The 23,708-nt window shown below is 65.1% G+C and overlaps 2 protein-coding genes across 4 annotated transcripts; both read left to right on the top strand.

The window, feature by feature from the left end:
- The first annotated feature begins 1,159 nt into the window (after window positions 1–1,159).
- On the top strand, window positions 1,160–9,394 carry ALDOC (aldolase, fructose-bisphosphate C). Of its 3 annotated transcripts, none has more exons than XM_037880512.2 (9): window positions 1,160–1,306; window positions 4,196–4,329; window positions 4,979–5,190; window positions 5,568–5,622; window positions 5,863–6,023; window positions 6,621–6,704; window positions 7,130–7,304; window positions 7,885–8,084; window positions 8,550–9,394. In XM_037880512.2, exons 2-9 carry the CDS (start codon window positions 4,218–4,220, stop codon window positions 8,643–8,645), a joined length of 1,095 nt encoding a protein of 364 aa, XP_037736440.1. In that variant the 5' UTR covers window positions 1,160–1,306; window positions 4,196–4,217; the 3' UTR covers window positions 8,646–9,394. The 3 variants fall into 3 exon arrangements, with proteins under 3 accessions (XP_037736440.1, XP_043386923.1, XP_043386922.1); XM_043530988.1 differs by having other exon boundaries at window positions 1,261–1,306; window positions 4,191–4,329; XM_043530987.1 differs by lacking the exon at window positions 1,160–1,306 and adding an exon at window positions 2,923–3,024.
- Window positions 9,395–12,785: 3,391 nt separating this feature from the next.
- PIGS (phosphatidylinositol glycan anchor biosynthesis class S) lies at window positions 12,786–22,929 on the top strand. Its single transcript, XM_037880590.2, has 12 exons — window positions 12,786–12,929; window positions 13,971–14,110; window positions 14,909–15,020; window positions 16,044–16,133; window positions 16,705–16,793; window positions 17,424–17,634; window positions 18,060–18,202; window positions 18,298–18,412; window positions 18,896–19,041; window positions 19,529–19,629; window positions 20,295–20,505; window positions 21,366–22,929. Exons 1-12 carry the CDS (start codon window positions 12,911–12,913, stop codon window positions 21,639–21,641), a joined length of 1,653 nt encoding a protein of 550 aa, XP_037736518.1. The 5' UTR covers window positions 12,786–12,910; the 3' UTR covers window positions 21,642–22,929.
- Window positions 22,930–23,708: the final 779 nt, after the last annotated feature.

Below are 23,708 nucleotides of genomic sequence, written 5' to 3'. Positions count from 1 at the left end.
TGGAGCCCACAAGCGTTCTCCAGCCAGGCCCTGGCTCTCCCAGGGGGTGCAGCAGAGCCTAAGGCCCTGCGCCCCCAGCCATGGCACAGGTAGCAGGGCAGGCAGTGCCGGAGAGGGCCCCCTGCCCCCCCCCCTTGGGAACTGCCCCCTTCCCCCCCTTGGGAACTGCCCTCTGGTCCCATAGCCCCCCTTGGGAACTGCCCCATGGCCCCATAGCCTGCTCCTTGGGAACTGCCCCCTATCCCCCCTTGGGAACTGCCCTCTGGTCCCATAGCCCCCCTGGGAACTGCGCCCTGCCCCCCCTTGGGAATGGCCTCCTGCTCCCCCCTTGGGAACTGCCCTGTGGTCCCATAGCCCCCCTGGGAACTGCCCCCTGCCCCCCGGGAACTGCCCTGTGGTCCCATAGCCCTCCTGGGAACTGCCCCCTACCCCCCTCTTGGGAATAGCCCCATGGCCTGCCCCTTGGGAACTGCCCCCTGGTCCCATAGCCCCCCTTAGGAACTGCCCCCTGCCCCCCCCCCCCGGGAACTGCCCTGTGGTCCCATAGCCCCCCTGGGAACTGCCCCCTCTTGGGAATAGCCCCATGGCCTGCCCCTTGGGAACTGCCCCCTGCCCCCCTCTTGGGAATGGCCCCATGGCCTGCCCCTTGGGAACTGCCCCCTGGTCCCATAGCCCCCCTTAGGAACTGCCCCCTGCCCCCTGCCCCCCCCCCCGGGAACTGCCCTGTGGTCCCATAGCCCCCCTGGGAACTGCCCCCTACCCCCCTCTTGGGAATAGCCCCATGGCCTGCCCCTTGGGAACTGCCCCCTGCCCCCCTCTTGGGAATGGCCCCCCGGTCCCATAGCCCCCCTTAGGAACTGCCCCCTGCCCCCCCCCTTAGGAACTGCCCTCTGGTTCCATAGCCCCCCTGGGAACTGCCCCCTGCCCCCCGGGAACTGCCCTGTGGTCCCATAGCCCCCCTGGGAACTGCCCCCTACCCCCCTCTTGGGAATAGCCCCATGGCCTGCCCCTTGGGAACTGCCCCCTACCCCCCTCTTGGGAATGGCCCCCTGGCCTGCCCCTTGGGAACTGCCCCCCGGTCCCATAGCCCCCCTTAGGAACTGCCCCCCGCCCCCCCCCTTAGGAACTGCCCCCCTCCCCCGCTTCGCAACCGCCCCCCGGCGCCGCGGGCGGGGCTGAGTCACCGGCCCCGCCCGCCGGAGTCACGTCGCTCTGCGGCACTTGCTCCAGCCTCATTTACCGGCGCCCGAGCCGCGCAGCCCGCAGAGCCGCCGCGCCGCGCCGGGGAGCCCAGCCCAGCCTGCCGGTAAGGGCGGCCCGGGACGCTGCCCCCGCCGGGCCGGAGCTGGGGCGGCTCGAGGGGCTCCTGGCCGGGGGCGCCGCGCCGAAGGGCGAAGCGAGGTCGCCGCCCCCGGCTCTGGCGGGGCAGGATGCTGAGGGGGCCGGCGGTGGCTTGGGGGGCCGGTGCGGGGGGATGCTGGGGGGCGGGTGGTGCGGGGGAGGATGTTGGGGGGCCGGTGATGCGGGGGGGGGCGGTGCGGGGGGTATGCTGGGGGGCGGGTGGCTTGGGGAGGCTGGTGGGGGGGTTGCTGGGGGGCCGGTGGTGCGGGGGAGGATGGGGGGCCGGTGATGCGGGGGGGCGGTGCGGGGGGTATGCTGGGGGGGCCGGTGGCTTGGGGAGGCTCGGGGGGGGATTACTTGGGGGGAGCGGAAGGGTTGCTGGGGGGCCGGTGGTGCGGGGGAGGATGTTGGGGGGCCGGTGATGCGGGGGGGGCTGGTTGCTTGGGGAGGGCGGTGCGGGGGGGATGCTGGGGGAGGAGCGGAAGGGTTCCTGGGGGGGCCGGTGCGGGGGGGAAGCGGAAGGGTTGCTGGTTGCTGGGGGGGGCGGTGCGGGGGGATGCTGGGGGGCTGGTGGCTTGGGGAGGCCGGTGCGGGGGGATACTGGGGGGGGGGAGCGGAAGGGTTGCTGGTTGCTGGGGGGTCGGTGCGGGGAGGATGCTGGGGGGTCGGTGGCTCGGGGCGGTGCGGGGGGGATGCTGGGGGGCTGGGAGTGCGGGAGGGATGCTCGGGGGCCGGTGGTGCGGGGGAGGATGCTGGGGGGCCGGTGGTGCGGGGGAGCGGTGCGGGGGGGATGCTGGGGGGCCAGTGGTGCGGGGGGGATGCTGGGGGGCCAGTGGTGCGGGGGGGATGCTGGGGGGCCAGTGGTGCGGGGGGGATGCTGGGGGGGGCGGTGTGGGGGGGATGCTGGGGGGGCTGGGTGCGGGGGGGATGCTGGGGGGCCAGTGGTGCGGGGGAGCGGTGCGGGGGGGATGCTGGGGGGGCTGGGTGCGGGGGGATGCTGGGGGGTCGATGGTGCGGGGGAGAGGCTGGGAGGGGCGGTTGCTGGGGGGGCCTTTGCCCAGAGGCCATCTGCTGACACCAGCTGAGTGCCCCCAGACGCCCAGAAGACCCTAGGGTCCGTGGTCCCGAGCAGCCGAGTTCTGTGCTGTCCCCATGGCAAACCTTGGTGCCAGGCTCGGCAGACAGGCTGGGGACCCTGGCTCATGCCCCTCTCTGGAGGGGTCCGTCTGGCTCTGGGAGCAGGGGGCTTGGCCCCAGCTGGCTGCAGAGTGGTCACCCCAGCACCCAGCTGACAAGCCTGGCTGGGTCTTGGCTGCGTGATGAGCCTCTGAGCTCATCGGGCTGCCTGGGCGCTGTGCTGGAGCAGACAGGCTGGTAACCGGCCTTAACTGGCTTATGGCGCATTGCAGGCTTGTCCTGACCAGCCAGTCCCCACTTGCAAGGTTCCTATGGGCTGCACATGGGCTTCGACGGCTGCTCCCTGCTGGAGCAGCATTTCTGTGGGTTGCATGGGAAGTCGGCTGCATGCACTGGGGGCCCCTGTAGCCCCGTGACCGGGCCTCCGTGGGGGTTACAGGGAGCTTGAAATGGACTCTCATGCTGTTAGGCTCCCTTCTCCCTGGGGTTGGAGCTCAGGACTGTGAATCGGGGCTCCTGTTCCCGGCTCTGCCTCAGTCTCGCTTTGTGAGTGTGAGTCTCCCCGGCCAGCTTCCCACAGTAGAAGGGGGCTGGTACGCTGCCCCGGCCTGGAGCGCAAGGGGTGGGGCGAGAGCTGATAGCCCACCTCGTCCGGCTGGGCTGGGCATTTCCCCGGTCTGGTCTGATTGTTGCCCCCACCTCGGGATGTGACTAGAGAAGGCCCCACGCTGTGCGGAGGGGAGCGGGGGCCATCTCCCCTGCTTGGGGGAGGCTCGTGCCAGGAGCACAGTGGACCCAGTATCTAATCCTGGCTCTCGGCTTGTGCAGCAGAGCCCTGAGATGGCAGGGGGGGGGGGGGAGGGGGAGGAGCAGGCTGGGTCGTGCTGCACGAGGCTGGGCCCGTGCCTGGGGTGGCAGCACTGCCCGTTACGTAACCGGCCCCGTTCGGGTTAGGACAGTCAGGTGGATGGGTTTGGCCCTTTGTCTCCGGGACAATCCGAGAGAAGCCTCTGGCCAGATGGCTGCTGACCGAGGCAGGGTGGCAATGGGCTGCTTCCCTGTCTTTGGCGTGTTGACCCAGCTGTACCACAGCCACGGAGGGAGAGGGTGGGATTGGTCCCCTCCCCCCCCCCTCCCAAGGATGCCGGGCTGGGGGGGTCTCGGCTGGTTTCGGGAGCCTGGATGGGCTCAATTCCCCCATCGGTGCAGGGAGAGGGCAGCCGAGGGGTCACTGCAGACTCGGTGCCCCTGCGTTGGGGGGGCACCAGGTTTAGCAAATGACCTTGGAGTTTTGGAAGCAGCAACACTGCCGTGTCTGGGGGGAGCCTCCTGCGGTGTTTGCGATGGAGGGGGCAGGTGCTCCCCAGCCAGCACTCTGTCCACTCCTGCTCCCGACACGGCGCCTCCGGGGAAGCCTGGGACTGGCACAAACATAACCCCCAGCCAACACTCCTGCATGGAGAGCCTGGGGCTGGAGTCGGTGCGCTGCCGCAGTGCCTCCTGGTGGGCAAGTGGGTGTATTACAGAAGGGGAGCTCCTGAAGGGGGTCACGGTGCACGCTGACCAGTGGGGAAGGCCGCTGAGTGCTGTCAGTGCTGCGGGGGCGGGAACGGGGACCAGGACTCTGCCTTCGTGGCAGAGGTGAAGACTTCCATCTGTCCCTGCTCCCCAGAGCAGGGGATGGGCTAACTCCTTGCTCACCCCACCCCCAGTTCAGGAGACTCCAGCTATCCGTAACGATGACGCACCAGTATCCCGCGCTCTCGGCTGAGCAGAAGAAGGAGCTGTCTGACATCGCACTGCAAATCGTGGCCCCAGGCAAGGGGATCCTGGCAGCGGATGAGTCCGTAGGTTGGTCTGAATAACTCCTTGTTGGGGAGAATGACCCCTCTGGGCTCCTGCTCCCTCCCTGCAGCCCCCCATGCTGGTCTCGGCATCCAGCTTGGGGTTTGGCCTGGCACATCAGTGACGGGGGGCGCTGAGGTTCTGGAAATGGTGCTGAGCTGTCAGCTCCAGGGCTGACATCCCAGGCTCGAGCACAGCTGGCTCAGGAGCTGGCAGGAAGAAAACCCGGTGTGCCGTGCTGCGCTCTCTTTAGAGGCTCCCTCTGCACAACTCCTGCTGCAACCTCTGGCCCCAAAGGCGTTCGTGATCCCAGAGTCCAAGGCTCACGCCAAGGGGTCCTGGGCTGTGGTGGTCCAGGGATCACTGGGGGCTGTTTATCTCCTCTCCGCAGATGGTGACGTTCCCTTCAGAACCACACCAGCCTTTGCGCCTGCTGCTCCTTCATGGGTATTCGCAGAGCTACAGCCAGACAGTTGTTCCCTGCACTGGTGTCCCAGGCAGCTGCTGCCCCCACCTGCCACTCGCTCCCCGGCCATCGGGTGTGGCTGGTGCTGAGACCCAGTGCTCAGTGGCAAATCCAGCGTTCCCCTGGGCTCCTCTTTCCCCCAGGGAAACGCATCCCATGCGTCATCCATGCCCCCCTCTGTCCCTCCAGGAAGCATGGCCAAGCGTCTGAACCAGATTGGGGTGGAGAACACAGAGGAGAACCGCCGGCTCTACCGCCAGATCTTGTTCAGTGCCGACAACCGGGTGAAGAAGTGCATCGGAGGTGTCATCTTCTTCCACGAGACCATGTATCAGCAGGGGGACGACGGCACCCCCTTCGTCAGGATGATCAAAGACAAGGGCATCGTGGTGGGCATCAAGGTGTGTGGCTGGGGGCTACCGTGAGCGGTTCTGCTTGGGGTGGTGTGGGGCACTTGCACCCTCTGGCGGCCGATGCCGGGGTGTGGCAGGCCCCGTGCGCGTGGCTGCCCCGGGACGTGCCCTCGGGGTGTCTGGACTCAGCAGGGAGGCGCACTAGCTGTTCACCCTGACAGCTCAGAGGCTCTGCTCCCATTGCCATGGCTTCACTCAGCTCAGGCCGGGGCTGCTTTCCCAGACACCGAGGCCCCTGTCCTGTTCCTGGGCATGCCCTGCGTTCCCTGGGGCGGGTGTGTGTCTGGGTTTCCAGCCAGTCCCGGGGAGGGGCTACCGGGGCGCTGCGGTCTGGCCTCACCTGTGCCCCGCCGCTCCCTTTGCAGGTGGACAAGGGCGTCGTGCCTCTGGCTGGGACAGATGGAGAAACCACGACCCAAGGTACGAGACGGCTGCTCTGTGCGTGGGCTGGGCGAGCTGAGATCTGTAATGCTGAACAAACCCCTCAGACCTGTCTGGAAACGGTGGCGATTCCCCGTCTTGATGGGTGGAGCTGGGGCAGCTGCCACGTGCCCTCAGGATGGGATTCCCACTTGCCCGGGGAGTGGTTGGCACCAGAGGGTGGGGTGGGCCCAGAGGCCTCGGCTGAGCCTGGCTGAGGGTAGCTGTGTGTCGGGGCAGGTCTGGACGGGCTGTCCGAGCGCTGTGCCCAGTACAAGAAGGACGGCGCGGACTTTGCCAAGTGGCGCTGCGTGCTGAAGATCAGTGAGAACACCCCCTCGGCCCTCGCCATCCTGGAGAACGCCAACGTCCTGGCCCGCTACGCCAGCATCTGCCAGCAGGTGAGGGCAGCGCGGTGGGGCACCAGACTGGGGCTGGGCGGCTCTATGCTGTGGGGCCCAGCGTCGCTCTGACTGCGCGTTGTGCTGTGCAGGGCCCTGCCCCAGAGAGCTTCCACTCGGGTCACAGGGGGCTGGGCGCAACGCTGGCCCCATCCAGTCAGTGGTACCTGAGCCCTGCGGGGTCTTCTCCCGCTCCCCCGCCCCAGCACTGAGCAGCCCCGGTGGTGCAGGGGCTCGCTCGGGGGGGCCAGGAGGCCTCTGGCTGGCAGGCCAGGCGCTCAGTCCCTAGGGCAGTGAGGTGTCCCCGTCGCCAGCTGGGGGTGGTTTTGGATGGCACCTTTCACACGGATCCCAGGGCCCAGTTGCGTTAAACGCTCCGTGGCTCTGCTAGACCCAGCTGTGGGGCCCCTCTCTGACCAGGGAACCTGTGCGCGCTGGTGCCAGGGGGTGAAAGCTTGGCGAGGCCTTTGCCCTGCAGGGCAAACCTGCCCGCCCCATCGTCCCCTGCAGAGCACCCTTGGGTGAGGAGACCTGTCTGGCATGTTCCCTCCGGCTCTGCCACACAGGGTGCTACCCATAACACCTTCCCCATTGCAGAACGGCATCGTGCCCATTGTGGAGCCGGAGATCCTGCCCGACGGAGACCATGACCTGAAGCGCTGCCAGTATGTGACCGAGAAGGTGAGCCCTGCCCCAGCAGTGCCGGGGCGTTGGGGGGCATGGCGCACAGCGAGACCAGGGGACGATGTGTCAGTGGAGCTGCCTAGGGAAATGTACCCACCCCAGCCGCTGTTCTGCGTGCCCCGTTATCCCCCATGCAGGTCGCCTGCACTCAGAGGGCTCTGCAGTCTTAACTGCCACCCTGGTGGGCAGAAGGCGCCATGCTGGGACGTCACCACAGCACTCCAGGCCCTGCCCTGCACCTGGCACTGGGGCACGTGGGACATCCCCAGCAGCTTCTTGGGCTCCGAGCAGGGCTCGGGGCATGGTTTGGGCTCCGAGCAGGGCTCGGGGCATGGTTTGGGCTCGTGGGGAGACCCTAGAGCCTGGGTTCCCCAGGGCGCAGAGCAGACGTGGGACCTAGGCGCTTGCTGCCTTGCTTTCAGGTGCTCGCGGCTGTGTACAAGGCCCTGAGTGACCATCACGTCTACCTGGAGGGCACGCTACTGAAACCCAACATGGTGACCCCAGGGCACGCCTGCCCAACCAAGTACAGCGCCGAGGAGATCGCCATGGCCACGGTGACAGCGCTGCGCCGCACCGTGCCTCCCGCCGTCCCAGGTAGCCAGGGCACAGAGCAGCTGCCTTTGAGCTCCCCACCCCCAGATGGTGGAGTCGCTTGGTCCCGAGGCGTCCCTGCCCGGGAAGGGAACAGTGCTGAGCTCATGGGAGAGGCTGGTGCTCCCTGCATCCCGGCCACTGCTGGGACAGCCGCGCTCAAGCGGTAGCACCCTCGTCTGCTGGCAGAGCAGGGGGTGCGAGGCTGTCCACACTGCACAGCACCGCTGCACCCTGGTACACTGTGTGGACACGTGTCCTGCGTGGACGGAAGCGGTGTCTGTTGCTGTGGTAAATGGCCCCCTCGAGGCAGTTACTCTGGCGACCGAGGCATCCTTGGTGCTCCGGGCGACGGAGCTAGCTCGATTTGATTTGTAAGTGTAGGCCAGGCCTGGGAGAGGGGAGCTCGCTGCTACCCGGGCCAGGCAAAGCCCGGCTCTCTCAGCTTGTGGGTGCTGCAGTTTGTTCTGCAGTGGAGGTTCGGGGCTGTGCAGGAGGTGGGTGTGGGAGGCCCTGGGTGTCCACGCATCTGGGTTTGAGCCCAGGATTCGAGCCCTCCCTCAATTCCTGGCCTTGTTTTCAGGTGTCACCTTCCTTTCTGGGGGGCAGAGTGAGGAGGAAGCTTCCATTAATCTGAACGCCATCAACAACTGCCCCCTGGCCAGGCCCTGGGCTCTGACCTTCTCCTACGGACGTGCCCTGCAGGCCTCGGCGCTCAACGCCTGGCGTGGCCAGAGGGAGAACGAGAGCTCTGCCACTGAGGCGTTTATGAAGCGTGCCGAGGTACTGAGCCGGAGGTCGGGGTGCGCTGCGAAGGGTCCTTTCCCCAGTTCCCTGCCCTGGAAACTCCTGGGCAGCAAGGACCAGGAGGTGCCCTGCCCCCAGCCCGAGGTGTCGTGGTGAAAGATCTGTTTGGCCACTTGCAATCTAAAGCTTCCTGGAATTGTCCATTCAAGCCCCTGTGTCCAGCAAAGTGTTGGGATGAGCCCAGTGCGTCCTGGCAGGGCTGCCGGGAGACGCCAGGAGGGAGTGCGTGTGTATTGTGTGTCTGGAATCTCCACGTCCGGGCTAGAAATGGTGTCTGGCACACGTGGTGAAGGGAGCAGTGAAAACGGGAATGGTGGGGTGGGTGGGGGACGCTCCTCTCTTCCCCAGTGTGGCACCTGGCATGTCCCCTGTCGTGCCAGGGCCACGGCTGGGGGCACAGCCAGGGACCAGGATGCTAACTGGTTTCTCCCTGTGTCTTAGGTGAACAGTCTGGCCGCTCTTGGCAAGTATGAGGGCAGCGGAGATGACTCCGGTGCTGCCGGGCAGTCCCTCTACGTGGCTAACCATGCCTACTGAGCCCCTGGCTTGGAGCCCCCGGCCGGGCGTTCCAGCCCCACTGACCAACCAGTCTCCCACTCTGCTACGTTCCATATCAGCCACGAGTCACCCCCAGCTTTCTACTGTAGCCGCCGACAGGAGCCACGTAGCCGCCTCCGGGGCGGGGGAGAGGAGGAGCGAGCCCCACCTGGACGTACTGCCCCAGTCTTGTGTTTTCTTTCAACTGCTACCGACTTTGTGCCTGTGAAAGAGGCGGGGGAGGTGCCCTGCCAGAGCCTCCGGTGAGGGACTGGCCAGACAGTGCAGGCAGGCTGCAGACCCCGTCCCTTCCCCTTTAATTCTCCAGTTCTTCTTAAAGGGTATTGTGTGGAGGTGGGAGGGGAGCTAGGCTGGCAGGGGTGGGGAGGGGTGATGTCCCCTGGGCCCATGCCTGACTCTGGGGCAGGAGGCCCCGTTCCCGAGGGGCGCTTGCCTGCGGGAAGCGTTCCGTGTTGTTGGTGCTCCAGTGCCCGTTCTCCACCTGCCCTGTGTGGTCTCAGCGCCCTGGCCGCGTGGGACCCGCGCTGCGTTAGGCTGCACTTGGTGTGAAGCTGTAGCTTTGCAGTTCTGATTGTGTGCTCCCCGCCCCATCATGCCACCACCGCTGCGTCTGGCCGAGTCAGGCGTGAGCAGCCGATGGTAGGGGAGCCGGTTCCTGCCGTGTGTTGTGTTCTCCATATGCACCTGATGTACCAAATAGTCTAACAAATAAATCATAGAGAAAGTGACAAGCGACTGCTGCTTCCATCTGGTGGTAGGGATGGGGGCTAGCTGCTTTCTCTCCAGGGGGTGGCGGTCTGTTTAACATGGGTATTCTGAGTTGGGGTGAAGAAGACAAAGTAGCTGCTTCCAGCCATGCACTCTGGAGCAAGAAACCCACATGGAGACTTCTTCCAAATCCCGCCCTTCCTCTCCCAAAGCTCCGGGTCTCTGCTGTCCATTACAAACTTCCTCTCCACACCCCCCTACGGCTTCAGCTGGACACTGGTGCTTTCCTCCCTTCCTCTGCTGAACTGTCTTGTGCTGCTAAAACAGCTGCCAAGTTCCACCCCAGAGGTGGCGCTGCTTCAGTGGTGGGTGAAGCTCCTCCATCAATTGCCCAGGGCTAGCTCTACCAGTCTCTTGCTGCATGCTCAGTTCAGTAGAACTCTTCCGTCCCTGTGCAAGGAAGGCAGCTGCTGCCCTCCTGTAGGGGTGGAGTGTGGCCTGCTCCGGAACTGTAGTAAAACAGGACTGGGGTGTTCAGCTTTTTCTGATGCAGCTAAGATTCCCCTTAAGCTGTTTTGGTCGCCCGTGCTCCATCCCCATTACTACTGCAAGGACTGCCTGTCCTTAGTGGTAGAGCTGGAATGTGCTCCAGTCCACTCTTCTTGAGTTCTCTTGGTGCTTTCCTTGGCCAGCCATCCGCACCTCTTGACCTGGCTGAAGGTGACTGACTGCTCCTTAAGGGCTGGATCTTCCTCATCTTTGTCATGGGTAAAGTGCCATTCTACCACCAAGGGAATTAGTGTTAATCCTCTGGTGTCGCAGGGCTCTTGCCAATTTCGCCAGCCTGCAGGAATGGTAGCTGTGTTTTACAGCTGGGGAAATGGAGGCAGAAAGGTCAAATGCCTCCTTCCTACAAGGTCTGAGTGGCAGTTAGCGAGAGAAGAGTGGGGCCAGTCCCAGGCTCTGCTCAGGGTTCCTGGGCCGAGAATCACCTTGCGGGAAAGCAGTCGCTAAGGCACGGGTGCTGGATTCTGAGTTAATTAGGAGTGTTGGGGGGAGGTGTGCAGTGCCCGATGCTGGTGGGGGGGATAGGGGACACTGGCCAGGAGGAGAGAGAGCTGCAGTGCTCGGGGACGGGGTGTGTGTGCTGGGTTGGGTGTGTGTGCAGTGCCCAGGGAAGGGGTGCAGTGAGGGTGTGGGTGCAGTGTTGGGAGAGGGGCACAGTGCCCAGTGCTGGGCAGGGCAGGGTGTGGGTGCAGTGTCAGGGGTGGGGCACAGCCCCCGATGCCAGGGAGAATGGGGTGTGGGTGCAGTGCCGGGGGAGGGGCGCAGTACCAAGGAGGCCGGGGTGTGGGTGCAATGTCAGGGGAGGGGCACAGTACCCAGGGCTGGGGAGGCCGGGGTGTGGGTGCAGTGTCGGGGGAGGGGCACAATGCCCAATGCTGGGGAGGGTGGTGTGTGGGTGGAGTGCTGGGGGAGGGGTGGAATGCTGAGGAGGCTGGGGTGTGGGTGCAATGTCAGGGGAGGGGCACAGTACCCAGGGCTGGGGAGGCTGGGGTGTGGGTGCAGTGTCGGCGGAGGGGCCCAGTGCCCAGGTCCGGGGAGTGGGTACAATGGCCAGGGGAGGGGTGCAGAGCCGAGGAGGCCGGGGTGCGAGTGCAGCGCCGGGGGAGGGGTGCAGAGCCGAGGAGGCCGGGGTGTGAGTGCAGCACCGGGGGAGGGGTGCAGAGCCGAGGAGGCCGGGGTGTGGGTGCAGCGCCGGGGGAGGGGTGCAGCGCCGAGGAGCCCGGGGTGTGGGTGCAGTGACGGAGGAGGGGTGCAGTGCCGAGGAGGCCGGGGTGTGGGTGCATGACAGGGGAGGGGTGCAGCGCCGAGGAGGCCGGGGTGTGGGTGCAGTGCCGGGGGAGGGGTGCAGCGCCGAGGAGGCCGGGGTGTGGGTGCAGTGCCGGAGGAGGGGTGCAGTGCTGAGGAGGCCGGGGTGTGGGTGCATGACAGGGGAGGGGTGCAGTGCCGAGGAGGCCGGGGTGTGGGTGCATGACAGGGGAGGGGTGCAGTGCCGAGGAGGCCGGGGGTGTGGGTGCAGTGCCGGGGGTGTGGGTGCAGTGACGGGGGAGGGGTGCAGCGCCGAGGAGGCCGGGGTGTGGGTGCAGTGCCGGGGGAGGGGTGCAGTGCCGAGGAGGCCGGGGTGTGGGTGCATGACAGGGGAGGGGTGCAGTGCCGAGGAGGCCGGGGGTGTGGGCGCAGTGACGGGGGAGGGGTGCAGTGCCGAGGAGGCCGGGGGTGTGGGCGCAGTGACGGGGGAGGGGTGCAGTGCCGAGGAGGCCGGGGGTGTGGGCGCAGTGCCGGCGGAGGGGTGCAGTGCCGAGGAGGCCGGGGTGTGGGTGCAGTGCCGGGGGAGGGGTGCAGTGCCGAGGAGGCCGGGGTGTGGGTGCAGTGCCGGGGGAGGGGTGCAATGCCGAGGAGGCCGGGGTGTGGGTGCAGTGCCGGGGGAGGGGTGCAGTGCCGAGGAGGCCGGGGTGTGGGTGCAGTGCCGGGGGAGGGGTGCAGTGCCGAGGAGGCTGGGGAGGGGGTGCAGTGCCGAGGAGACCGGGGTGTGGGTGCAGTGTCCAGGGCCGGGGTGTGGGTACAGTGATGGGGGAGGGGGTGCAGTACTGAGGAGGCTGGGGAGGGGGTGCAGTGACGAGGAGGCAGGGGTTTGGGTGCAGTACCGGGGCAGGGGTGCAGTGCTGAGGAGGCCAGGGTGTGGGTGCAGTGACGGGGGAGGGGGTGCAGTGTCGAGGAGGCCAGGGTGTGGGTGCAGTGACGGGGGAGGGGGTGCAGTGTCGAGGTGGCCGGGGTGTGGGTGCAGTGACGGGGGAGGGGTGCAGTGCTGAGGAGGCTGGGGAGGGGGTGCAGTGACGGGGGAGGGGTGCAGTGCCGAGGAGGCTGGGGAGGGGGTGCAGTGACGGCGGAGGGGTGCAGTGTCCAGGGCCGGAGTGTGGGTGCAGTGACGGGGGAGGGGTGCAGTGCCGAGGAGGCCGGGGTGTGGGTGCAGTGACGGGGGAGGGGTGCAGTGCCGAGGAGGCCGGGGTGTGGGTGCAGTGCCGGGGCAGGGGTGCAGTGTTGAGGAGGCTGGGGAGGGGGTGCAGAGACGGGGGAGGGGTGCAGTGTCGAGGAGGCCGGGGTGTGGGTGCAGGGACGGGGGAGGGGTGCAGAGCCGAGGAGGCTGGGGTGTGGGTGCAGTGACGGGGGAGGGGTGCAGGGCTCGCAGGGCCCCGCTGCAGTTGCTCTGTGCGCAGCCCTGGACCCGCCCACCTCCCTCTCGGCCGGGCCCTGCGCGGGACGGGGCACCCTCCTGCGCTGTCCCTCCGAGGGACCCGTACCAGATTGGCGCCTTCGCGACCCACCCCCGGCGCTCTTAGTCAGCGTTGATTGGTCAGCGCTGCTGTCGGTCTAACTCGTCATCTGGACTTTGGCCTCTCCCAATTGGCCGCCGGCTGGTTTCCCGGCTTCTAGCCCCGCCCCGTGGGGTCCGGGAGGAGCGGTCGGACGGGAGGATGGTGGCTGACGGGGCAGGTGCGGAGCCGAACCCAGGCGTCCTGCGCGTGGGAGTCGCGGGCTGGCGGGGTCCGGGGGTGGGCCCGGGAGCGGTTCGGAGTAGCCGGGGGGGGGCGGGCGGGCCGTGAGGGGGAGGCGGGGGGGGGGACCGGGAGCCGGGGGCGGTTCGGGGGGCCGGGCGGTGAGGGGGAGGCGGGGGGGGGGGGGACCGGGGGGCCGGGCGGTGAGGGGGAGGCGGGGGGGGGGACCGGGAGCCGGGGGCGGTTCGGGGGCCGGGCGGTGAGGGGGAGGCGGGGGGGGGATCGGGAGCCGGGGGCGGTTCGGGGGGCCGGGCGGTGAGGGGGAGGCGGGGGGGGGGGACCGGGGGGCCGGGCGGTGAGGGGGAGGCGGGGGGGGGGACCGGGAGCCGGGGGCGGTTCGGGGGCCGGGCGGTGAGGGGGAGGCGGGGGGGGGACCGGGAGCCGGGGGCGGTGAGGGGGAGGCGGGGGGGGGACCGGGAGCCGGGGGCGGTTCGGGGGCCGGGCGGTGAGGGGGAGGCGGGGGGGGGACCGGGAGCCGGGGGCGGTTCGGGGGGCCGGGCGGTGAGGGGGACCGGGAGCCGGGGGCGGTTCGGGGGGCCGGGCGGTGAGGGGGAGGCGGGGGGGGGACCGGGAGCCGGGGGCGGTTCGGGGGCCGGGCGGTGAGGGGGAGGCGGGGGGGGGATCGGGAGCCGGGGGCGGTTCGGGGGGCCGGGCGGTGAGGGGGAGGCGGGGGGGGGACCGGGAGCCAGGGGCGGTGAGGGGGGCTGGCGGTGAGGGGGAGGCGGGGGGGGGATCGGGAGCCGGGGGCGGTTCGGGGGGCCGGGCGGTGAGGGGGAGGCTGGGGGGGGGGACCGGGAGCCGGGGGCGGTTCGGGGGGCCGGGCGGTGAGGGGGAGGCGGGGGGGGGACCGGGAGCCGGGGGCGGTTCGGGGGGCCGGGCGGTGAGGGGGAGGCGGGGGGGGACCGGGAGCCGGGGGCGGTGAGGGGGCCGGGCAGTGAGCTCCCGGCCCCCCGCGCCATTGCCCGCCTGTGCCCCGCAGAGGAGGCGCGGGGGAAGCGCGCTGCTCTCGCCTTCGCCGCCGTGGCCCTGGTGCTGGGGCTGCCGCTCTGGTGGAAGACGACGGAGACGTACCGGGCCTCGCTGCCCTACGCGGGGATCAGCGCGCTGGGCTCGCTCCGGGTAGGGCTGCGCCCCGCGGGGAGGGGCCCGAGGCGTGACCTGGGTGGAGCCCGGAGCCCCTCGCTCCCAGCCCGGGCTGGCTGCAGCCTGCTCCGCCTCCGGCCTCAGGGCTGGCCCGCGGGTCAGTGCCCCCCACGTGCCCGGTGCTGGGGGAAGAGCCGGGCCCGGGCCCCGCTCCCCCCCCACGCCCCGGCCCGAGCCCCACACTGACAGGGAGCAGGGTGTCCGCAGCGTGGGGTTCTCCCTGGCCTGGCGCTGGCTGGCCTGTGACAGCTGCAGCCCGATGGGAGCCTGGTTGCTGCGTGCCCTCCTTCCCAGCGGTGGGACTGGCGGGGGCACCTCTTCCGCCCGCCCGCCCACGGCACAGCCCTTGGTGCAGGCCTCCCTGCTGGCTGGTGGTTCTGGGACCCAGTGCCGTGACGGGAGAGCTCTGCCACTTGAACGCCCTTGGCTTGCTTTGCTAGCCCTGTGCCTGGGGGCCGGCTCGCCCCGGCAGGAGTTTGCTGCCCCTACGGGGGCCATTCCCCATTGGGAAGGGCTGAATGTCCCACACCTGTCAGCCCTTTTTGGCACAGACTCTTGATGCAGGCACAGGAGTTTCCAGCTGGTGGCAGCAGCAATTCATGGGTCTCCCTTCACAGGGTTCAGATACTGTTGAAGTTCTCGGGGGGCCCCAAGGGCTGTGGGTGGTTCTGGGGCTCGCAGAAGGGCTGTGAGGAGGTGCGGGGGGGTTGCGGAGGCTGGGATGGTGGCAGGGGACGTGGCTTACGCTGCCAGGTAACACGGCTCTTTGCTCAGTTCCAGCTGACTGTGCCTGTCTCCGTGGTTTTTGCCAAGGGGGCTCTGCCAGGAGCTCAACAGAGGAGGCTCCCTTTCGCAGACACAAAGGAGGAGGAGAGCCTGTTAAACTGTAAGAACCTCTGGCTGCTTTAGCTGTAACCCCTTTGTTTTCTTTAATCTCGTGACTCTCCCCACTGTCCCTGTTCTCGCCCCTTGGCTGTTGCTGCACTCGCTGCCCCCTACAGATGCTTTCTGCTGCTGCAGTGGAGGCCAGCAGCCCTGTCCATCGGGACCCACACCCCCATGGCGCTGCAGGTACCATCTCAAGTAGGCAAGCCGAGTCCCCATTTCTCCCCTCCAGCTGCAGGAGCTAAGACCGCTCTGGGGCTGGGACTGTCCCCCACAGATTAGTCATGGTGGCGACTCATGATACAAGTTCCTCACATTGTTCCAAGCCGTGAAAGGCTGGAGCAACTCTCCTCCAACCATGAGCCTCTTGTGACCCCAGTGCAGTTAGGCATTGGGCTAGAGAGGGGCTGGCTGGTGAGACACAGGCGTGGAGGGTGAAGAGCAGGAGGCACTGACTGCTTCCCGCCTCTGCCCTCTGGGCTGCTTCCCACCGTGCACCCCAGCCTGCAGCGTTGGAGCGAGGAAGAGTCATTCCCAGCCCAAATACCCGGGTCTGGGGGGAGCCACTGAGGAGGGAAGGTTCCGAGAGCTGAGGGTAGCTGGGAGCACAATGTTCCCGAGTGTCTGGGGGCGCACACCATGAGGTGGGAGGGGAGCACGTGGGAGGGTAACGAGAATCAGAGGAAACAAAGGGAAGGAAGCTCCCTGCCCATTAGGTAGGTCACGCTGAAGTTATCTTCCCAGGGAGGGGAGCCTCATCACTTGTGACACATCAGACTGGGCAAACCCTAGGGAACACGGACCAGTGAACCATCCTGCCTATAGGGATGGACCAGCCGGACCATGAGGCCTTGCTCAGCTCTGGCCTCAGGGGAGGCTTATGGCATGCGCACAGCTTGGAGAAGCTGCTGTATCCCTTTCGGCCTGGTTCCTTATCAGGTCACCAGCGCAGGGCCCTGGTGCTGGAGAGCACAGCACATATGGCCAGCTGGCCTCACCTGCTCTCTCTCTCCCTTCCCCGCAGCAAAAACAAGCGTTACGTCTCGCTATGAGACGACTTACCGGAGTGCAACCGTCACGGAGCAGGCAGCCTTGGCCTTGGCCACTGTGAAAGGTACAGAGTCTGTAGGACGCTCTAGGTTGCTGCCCTGGGGTAGAGTTGGCAAAGAGCAGGGAGTCCTGGCTCTCCTGGGATGCTTGCAGCTGGCCGTGCCCTGCAGGTGCCGCTCTGCGGTCTCCAGGCCTGAATAGGATGCAGGTGGTGGGTGCTAGTTTGGCAGCCAGTGAAGTTGTTGCTGTACCTGCCCAGAAACGCCACTGGCTGTGGGGAGCAAAGGGCCTGCATTCTGAGGGTGCACGGGGGCGTGTCATCCGGGGAGCTGTTTTGGATTGCTGCTGCTGACTACCACATGGAGCTCTTGGAGCACAGGAATGGGCTGCTCCAGGGCAGGGGGGAGTTCCAGGAGCTGGGGGGGTGGGGCAGGGACCTAGGGGTGACTGTGGACACAGACTTGTGTTGTAGTGGTGGCTGCGAGGGAGCCCGGTGATCCCGGCTGGAGATGGGCTGGGAGAGAGATGAGGGTTTCCCCTCTCTGGAATACTTCCTTTGGGCAGTTGGTAATGCCTGCTCCATCCCCCCATGGGATGCTGCCTGGCACATGCCTTCTCTCCCTTCTCTTCCTCAGAGGCAGACGCTGCGCTGCTCCCACTGCAGGACTCGCTGGGCGCTCTGACTGTATACGTGATCCCGGAAACCTCCCCTCTACTGCCTCAGGTACCGCATCCTCTGCTGGGAGTGCCCCACCTCCTTGCTCTGGGACCAGTAGTGTGGCTTGGAGTGTCCTGTGGCTGCCTGCTGCTTCCCATGAAAGAGCTGTGCCCCTGGAGTAAGAGAGCAGGCAGATGCCCCCCAGAGAGACTGTGCTGGACAGAGACCTGCCCAGAAAGATACCCTATTCCCCTGTCGCGCTCTTTTCTCCAGGCACAGCACAAAGGGCAGAGTCATGTGGCTGGGCCTTGGCAGGTGGATGATCTGAGTGGGAGGGGGCACTGCTGGAAGGGACACCCTTCTGCAGAAACAGAGACGCTTCCCATGTTGCTTGCCCCATAGGCAGGAAGGGGCATGGCTCTCCTGTGTATTTTGTGAGCTATCCCCTGCCCTTCAGTGGGGTGACTGCAGAACAATCCAAGACCCTCTTTGTCTGAGGCTGCTGTCCATGGAGCTTCCCCAGCCCTGTTATCCTGGGTCCAGGCACAAGAAGGGGTCAGTCAGGGGCAACCCCTGCCAGGGGCTGAGCATGCTGCCCTGGGAGCACTGAGCTCTGTTTGCTCTGTGCCCAGGAGCAGGGGAGGTGTGCACACCCTGCCCCTCCCCAGAGTCCTCACTGCCCTGCCTTCTCTGCAGGGTGTTGGCGTGTACATTGGGAAGCACCGCAGTGCCGTGATGAGGTGTACGCAGGGCCCCGGGGATGTCCTGGCTGCTGTTAGTGCCTGGGTGCAGCAGATTGTGCAGGCCATGTCCTTCACCACTGACTCCATCGCCACCGCCTTGTCTGATCGCGTCCCCATGGACCAGCTCGGCACGGACACGAGGCGCCCGTTCAAATCCAGCCTGGGTAGGACGTGCTGGGTGCCTGCCAGGAGAGGCTGTTCCCATGGTTCTCTGCACCATGTTGTCTTCCTTGGGCAGGGCTGGGGCAGCACAGGGCCACATACCTCTCCCCCACCCTCGGATTCCCAGGCACCCCCTCCCTTTTAGTAACCAACTCTCTGGGGTCCTCTGTGCACCCCATCAACCCATCTGCTGGTGCTTTGTGCCACTGCTTGGGAGCCCCTTAGCTCAGGAGCGTGAGGCTGGGTCCCACAGTTGTTCCTTGGAGCGTTGCTCTGTTCTCTCTCTGTCCCACTTGGCATCTGCTCTGCTCTGGAATCATTGCTCATGCACTCCTGCCCTGGGGATGGCCAGACTGATCCTGGGCAGTTGGCAGCTTCTCCTTGCAGAGGGATGTTGTTGGCAGCCTCTGTTCTCTGCTCTTCCCAGGGTACGAAATCACCTTCAGCTTATTGAACCCAGACCCCAAGTCCCACAACGTGCACTGGGACATCGAGGCCGCTGTCAACAGCTACGTACAGCCCTTCCTCGACAAGCTGGGCTCAGTGGCCAACTTCTCTGTGGACTCCCAGGTGAGAGGTGCAGTAGGAGGGGGAAGGGTGCCCCCACCCAGGCTGGCCATAGGGTGGTCTTCCAACAACATCCATCTCCTTGGTGATCCCCTCAGATCCTGTACTATGCTGTCCTGGGGGTCTCGCCCCGCTTTGACAAGGCCTCCTCCAGCTTCATCCTGAGCGCGCTCAGTCTCCCCCACGTCATTAACCCGGTGGAAGCCAGGCTGGGTAAGTGCCACCTTGCGTCCTTGTGGTGGCTGCTTTGAGAGTTTAGTGTTGCTGAGGGTAAAGGCAGAGACCTGTGCTGGCAGACACAGCACAGGCTCTGCCCCCCCAGAGCCCTCGCTACCAGCCCTGCACCGCCCTCCGGGGAGGCTGCCATACTGCTGGCTAGTTAGAAGGGCAGATCCCCATGAGAGGCATAGGCTGAGATCCAGCAAAATTCGTGCTGTTTGTGACCCGGGTGGGATCTCAACATACGGCTCATATTGAAAGCACCGATGTAGCCCCCAGGCCACTGACCCGTTCTCAGGAGTAGGTGGAGTCTGGCCTCCCTGGCAAGGGGAGGAGAGGGTCCGTCCCGCCCTGCCCCAGTAAATTCCAGATGCTGAGCTCCTGCAGGCAGCTTCCCAGCCTCCCTGTTGCCCGCCAGTGCCTGGCAGGCCAGGGTCTGCCCCAGAAATGTGTGGTGCTCACTGTGCACTGCTGCAGGTTCCAGCGCCACTTCGCTCTACCCCGTGTTGAACTTCCTGCTGTACGTGCCAGAGCGCGTCCATTCCCCTCTCTACATCCAGGACACGGACGGCGCCGCTGTGGGGACCAACGCCTTCCACAGCCCTCGCTGGGGTGGGATCATGGTAAGGAGGAGGGGCCTGGCCTGGCACAGCCCTGCCCTGTATGAGGAGAGCACCGCTCTGCTCCCGCTGGAGGGCCTAGGCAGTCCCTTTGGTCCCCTCCCCCCGTGCTGGGACTGTGACTGGCAGGGGCTGACCAGCTGGAGCCCTGTGCTGTGCTTGAGAGCTCCTGGTCCAGCTCCTCCAGCCCCAGCAGCGTCCTGCCAGAGCCCCAACAACGCCCACTGCACCCTACGGCCTTTGTCTACTTGGTGCCAGTTTCTTGCCCCTTCCTGTGATGCAGCTGGTCTTGGCCACTCTCAGAGATGGAAGGCTGGGCTGGATGGGGCCTGGGCCTGAGCCCCATGGCTGTTCCCTGAATGAGACAGCGCTGCTCAGCACTGCAGAATAGCCCAGAGCTGTGGGCTGACTGGAGAACAGGGACTGGGGGACCCCTGTGTGGTGAGGCATAGCCTGTGTCAGGCCTGCCCTGGACACACTCTCTTGGCAGGTGTACAACATTGACCACCCAGTTGCTGACAAGGCCCCTCTCCCGCTTTGGGTGGACGTGGACATGGTGCGAGTGATGGAGGTGTTCCTGGCCCAGCTACGGTGAGGACACTGCTCTCTTCTCTGCCCTGCCCCAGCCGTTCCATTCTCTGCATTCCTTACGTTCAGTTCCACCAGAGCAGCGTGAGGCTGTGGCCCCTGGGGCTGTGCCTGCCCTGGGAGGTGTGTGCCAGGGCAGAGACGCTGCCTCTCTGGCTCCCCCTGCTCTGGCACCCTGGGGCTGGTTCTGTGCTTTTCCTAGACTCTCTGGGTCACTGGCTGGCTTGGGGGGTCGGCCATGGTGTGTGGCTCCAGTTTCCCCTTGGCTTCTGGGTCAGTCTGGCCTAGGGTGGTGGTGGCAGCTGGAGTTGTCCTGTCTGACGGCTGTTCAGTAGCGTTGGTGGGTGTTGGACCAAGGCCCGGTGACCACAAAGCCCACAATCCCACTAACTTGCCCCTTTTCAGCCACGGTGTCATGGACCGTCCTCTTTCTGCCCTAGCTCGGCAGTAATGTGTTTGGAAAGCCTGACTCGCACCTACCCCCTGGGCAGCAGGACTCAGACCTGCGCCTTGTGCCAGGGCTGAGCTCGCGTCAGGAAAGGCAAACGAGAACATTTCTGCCACGTCCCCATTCCATTCCTCTGCTGCAGGGGGTGTGAGCACAGGCAAGAGTTGGCCCGGTGACCTCCCTGCCAGCTCAGACCTGATCTGCCCCTTCTCCCCCACAGGTTGTTGTTTGGGATCTCCCAGGTGTCGCTCCCAGAGGAGTTCCTGCTGGAGAGCCCTGGGAACGACGGGCTGACTGACTGGGAGCTGGACCGCCTGCTGTGGACCCGGACAGTTGAGAATATCGCCACGGTGTCCACCACCCTCACCTCCCTGGCCCAACTGCTAGACAAGATCGGGAACATCGTCATCAAGGATGATGTTGCCTCTGAGGTGGGTGGGGGTTGGGAGGGTCCCTATGAGAGGTTGGGGGCTGCCAGCATCACATAGGAGCCCTACATGCTGCTGCTGCTGCTGGGGACCTTGTCTGCCCAGACTTATGTATTTATTTCCCCTCTTGGGGAGGGGGAAGGGTTCTGAAAATTGTGGTCCTTAACCTAGAGGGCTGGCCAGGGCCTGGCTGCTTGAGTCAGCTAGAGGACACGAGGGCGCCCTCTCCCGGGCTGAGAATTCTGCCTTTGCAGCATCACTGCCCCCTTATGCCCTGGGCCTATAATTAATAGAAACGGCCACAGCCTCACTGGGGAGAGACCTTCTAAATCCTCCCATCCCCCCTCCCTCTGGGCTGAGACCCCTTGGTGCCTTTGAGCGAAAGCCTGCGCTGAAAAGTGAGTGTACAAGTGGCAGATCCACTCCCTGGGTGTATGTCGTAACCCTGGAGCCAACGCAGCTCTGGGGCAGCGAGCGGGCTCCAGCCCTTCCTTCCCCTGCGGCGTCAATGGAGCAGTAGCTAAGTTCCTGGTGCAGGCCCACATCTTGCCCCGGTTACTCAGTGTGCGAGCCACTGAAGAGAATGGGACTGCACAGGTGTAGCTGAGAGCGTAGAAAGCAGTGGGGTTGAACAGGCGTAGGAGTAGGTGGCTTGACACTCAGAGCCCCCCTGGCTGTGGGGTGCTGAGAAGGAATATGCAGAGGCCAGTGTCACTTCTTAGAGCAGATCCAGACTTGACAATCCAGGATCTGCTCAGCTTCTGGCACTCCTAGGCCTCAAGTGTGGTGCCTGGAGCTCCCTTGACCTGCCTGGGCCAGACGGGGGGCTGCTGTGCACTGACTCTTTGTGTGGTCCCATCCAGGTTTACCATGCAGTAGCATCAGCGCAGACTGCTATGCTGGAGCTGGCCTCTGGCCATCTGGGCTCAGCATTCCAGGCCAGTAAAGAGGCGGTCACCTCCTCGGAGCGGGCCTTCTTTGACCCTTCGCTGCTACATCTCCTCTACTTCCCTGATGACCAGAAATTTGCCATCTACATCCCACTCTTCCTGCCTATGGCGGTGCCCATCCTGCTGTCCCTGGTGAAGATCCTCCGGGAAGCCAAACAGAGCAAGAAGGAGCCCACGAAAACTGACTGAGCCCTTCTGCAGCTGCCTCATGGGGCAGGGGAGCTCAAAGCCACCTCGTGACAGCCTGTCTGTAGGAACAGTCAGGGCCCAGTTAAAGGGCTTGGACTCGGATGATTCTTTATGAATCCTGGAAGAGTGGAAAGTCTGGCAAAAATAGGGTGTTGGGTCAGAAATCAAGGTTTAGAACCACCACGGCTACTTCCCAGCATGGAGCTCTTGGGTTCGCCTTTACCTAGGGGTTAGCGGGGACTCTAAAGGGGACTTCTGTGCTGCTTTTAGACACCTGTGGCTGACCCGTGCCAGCCGATGCAGGTTAAGGGGCTGTTTCATTGCAGTGTAGCTCTTTGGGCTTGGGCTGGAGCCTGGGCTCCAGGACTCTGCAAGATGGGAGGGGACCAGAGTGTGGGCTCCAGCCCAAGCCTGAATGTCTCCACCTCAATTAAATAGCCCCTTAGCAAGAGCTCCACAAGCCTGTCAGCTGGTATGGGCCAGCTGTGGGTTTTTAATTGCAGTGTAGACCTCCCCCAAGGAGTGTAGAGCGGCTACAGCTGCATGTGACTGGCCACCTGAGAAAAATGCCCCTGCCAGCTGGGTCCACGGTGGATGAGCTCGGGCCACTTCTGCTTTTTCTAGTTACTGCAGCCAGCTCCACCACCAGACAGCAGAGGAGGCATGAATCAAGCTTGCATTTCCTTTCTTCTCCCCCCTCAGCTCACTCACCCCCCCCAAGGTGCCTGGATTAAGGGGCTCTCCTTTGAATCGAAAGGATTGGCGTTAGCTTCTGGGAGATGCTCTGGAGTCTCTGTCCCCTCTGAGTGCTTAAGCAGTCTGAAGTGCACCCTTCCTGCCCAGCCACTACAGGATGTGCCCCTGGGACTGCCTAGTTTAGCAGGAGTGAGACTGGTGGGGCACCTTCCTTTTACTCCTGTTGAGAGCCTTGGTATTGGCAGGGCCCCCCTTACATGCCTGGACCCGGGTCCCTCCCCTCGTGAGCTATTGATCCACAAGTGTGACCCTGCCACCTTCCTCAATGTAGGGGGATATACAGGCCAGCCTGTGCACTGGGGCAGGGCTTCCTCGCAGCGTCTGCAGCAGGTGAGTGCTGCTCGTACTTCAGGGAGGTACAGAAAGTGGGTCTTGGGTTTCTTAGCTTCCTACCACTGCTGTGGGTCTCTGTGGAGGGAGCCTGGGGCCTTGTGTTACAAGGGGGCTGGGTGGGGGCCAGACATGAGTGATGCACTGATGAATGCTGAACAAAACAAGGTTTCCTTTTAATAAAAGTAAAAGCCAGACTCTGCTGAGGGGCAGTGTGCCTTTCCTGGGAATTCAAGCAGCCTGTGCCACCCTGGCCGGCTTGGCCTGGGGGAGATCCTGCCCCTTAGGAGCTTCTCAGGGTGGCCCACGGGATGGCTCCTGTGTGTGCGTCGGCCTGGGAGGGTTTCCTGTCAGATGGGCTAGGTTCTGGGAAATCCAGGTTCTCCGACAGTGTGGAGAGTGTCGTGCTGCTCACACTGGCCAGCTGTCTCGCTCCAGTCTCTCTCCTGCCCAGCATCTGTCCCTGTCCTTCTCAAAGAGAAGGAGCTGGCTGCTCTGTGCTGTGGGAGAGGAGTGCTGCAGGGAGCTAGGTGCCGCTGGAAGCTGTCCAATTCTGTGCCAGCTAAGTGGAGCGGGAGGGAAAGCATTTGCTGGGCGTTGAGCTGGCTGTGGGGAAGTGCTTCCCTGGAGATGAGAGCAGGGCCTGAGAGGTTTCTGCACTACTTGCTTGTATCTCAGGAGCTACAACCAGTGGTTCCGGGGACCTTGCAACAGGATGGGCCTGGTCTGTGGGCAAGAAAACCCGGGTGAAAGGACAGTCCGCTGCCCTACCAGAGAGCACCAGGTACCATGCTCAGTAGGCCTCGGAGCCCTGTGGGGCAGTAGGGGTCTGACTGTGCAGTTCTCCGCATTCTACTAGGCAATGGCAAACTCCCCACCATAGCCAATCCGGGGTGCAACATGCTCAGCACTAGATTCCCTCTTGACTCCCAAAGAGTGCCCCAGTCCTCCAAAGCGTGACCACGAGCTCCCTGGCCATTG

The sequence above is a fragment of the Chelonia mydas genome, chromosome 17, assembly GCF_015237465.2.
Source record: "Chelonia mydas isolate rCheMyd1 chromosome 17, rCheMyd1.pri.v2, whole genome shotgun sequence".
In the NCBI taxonomy this organism is placed as follows: Eukaryota; Metazoa; Chordata; order Testudines; family Cheloniidae; genus Chelonia; species Chelonia mydas.
The sequence above is the reverse complement of the archived record's forward strand: the minus strand, read 5'-3'. Positions and strand labels throughout refer to the sequence as shown.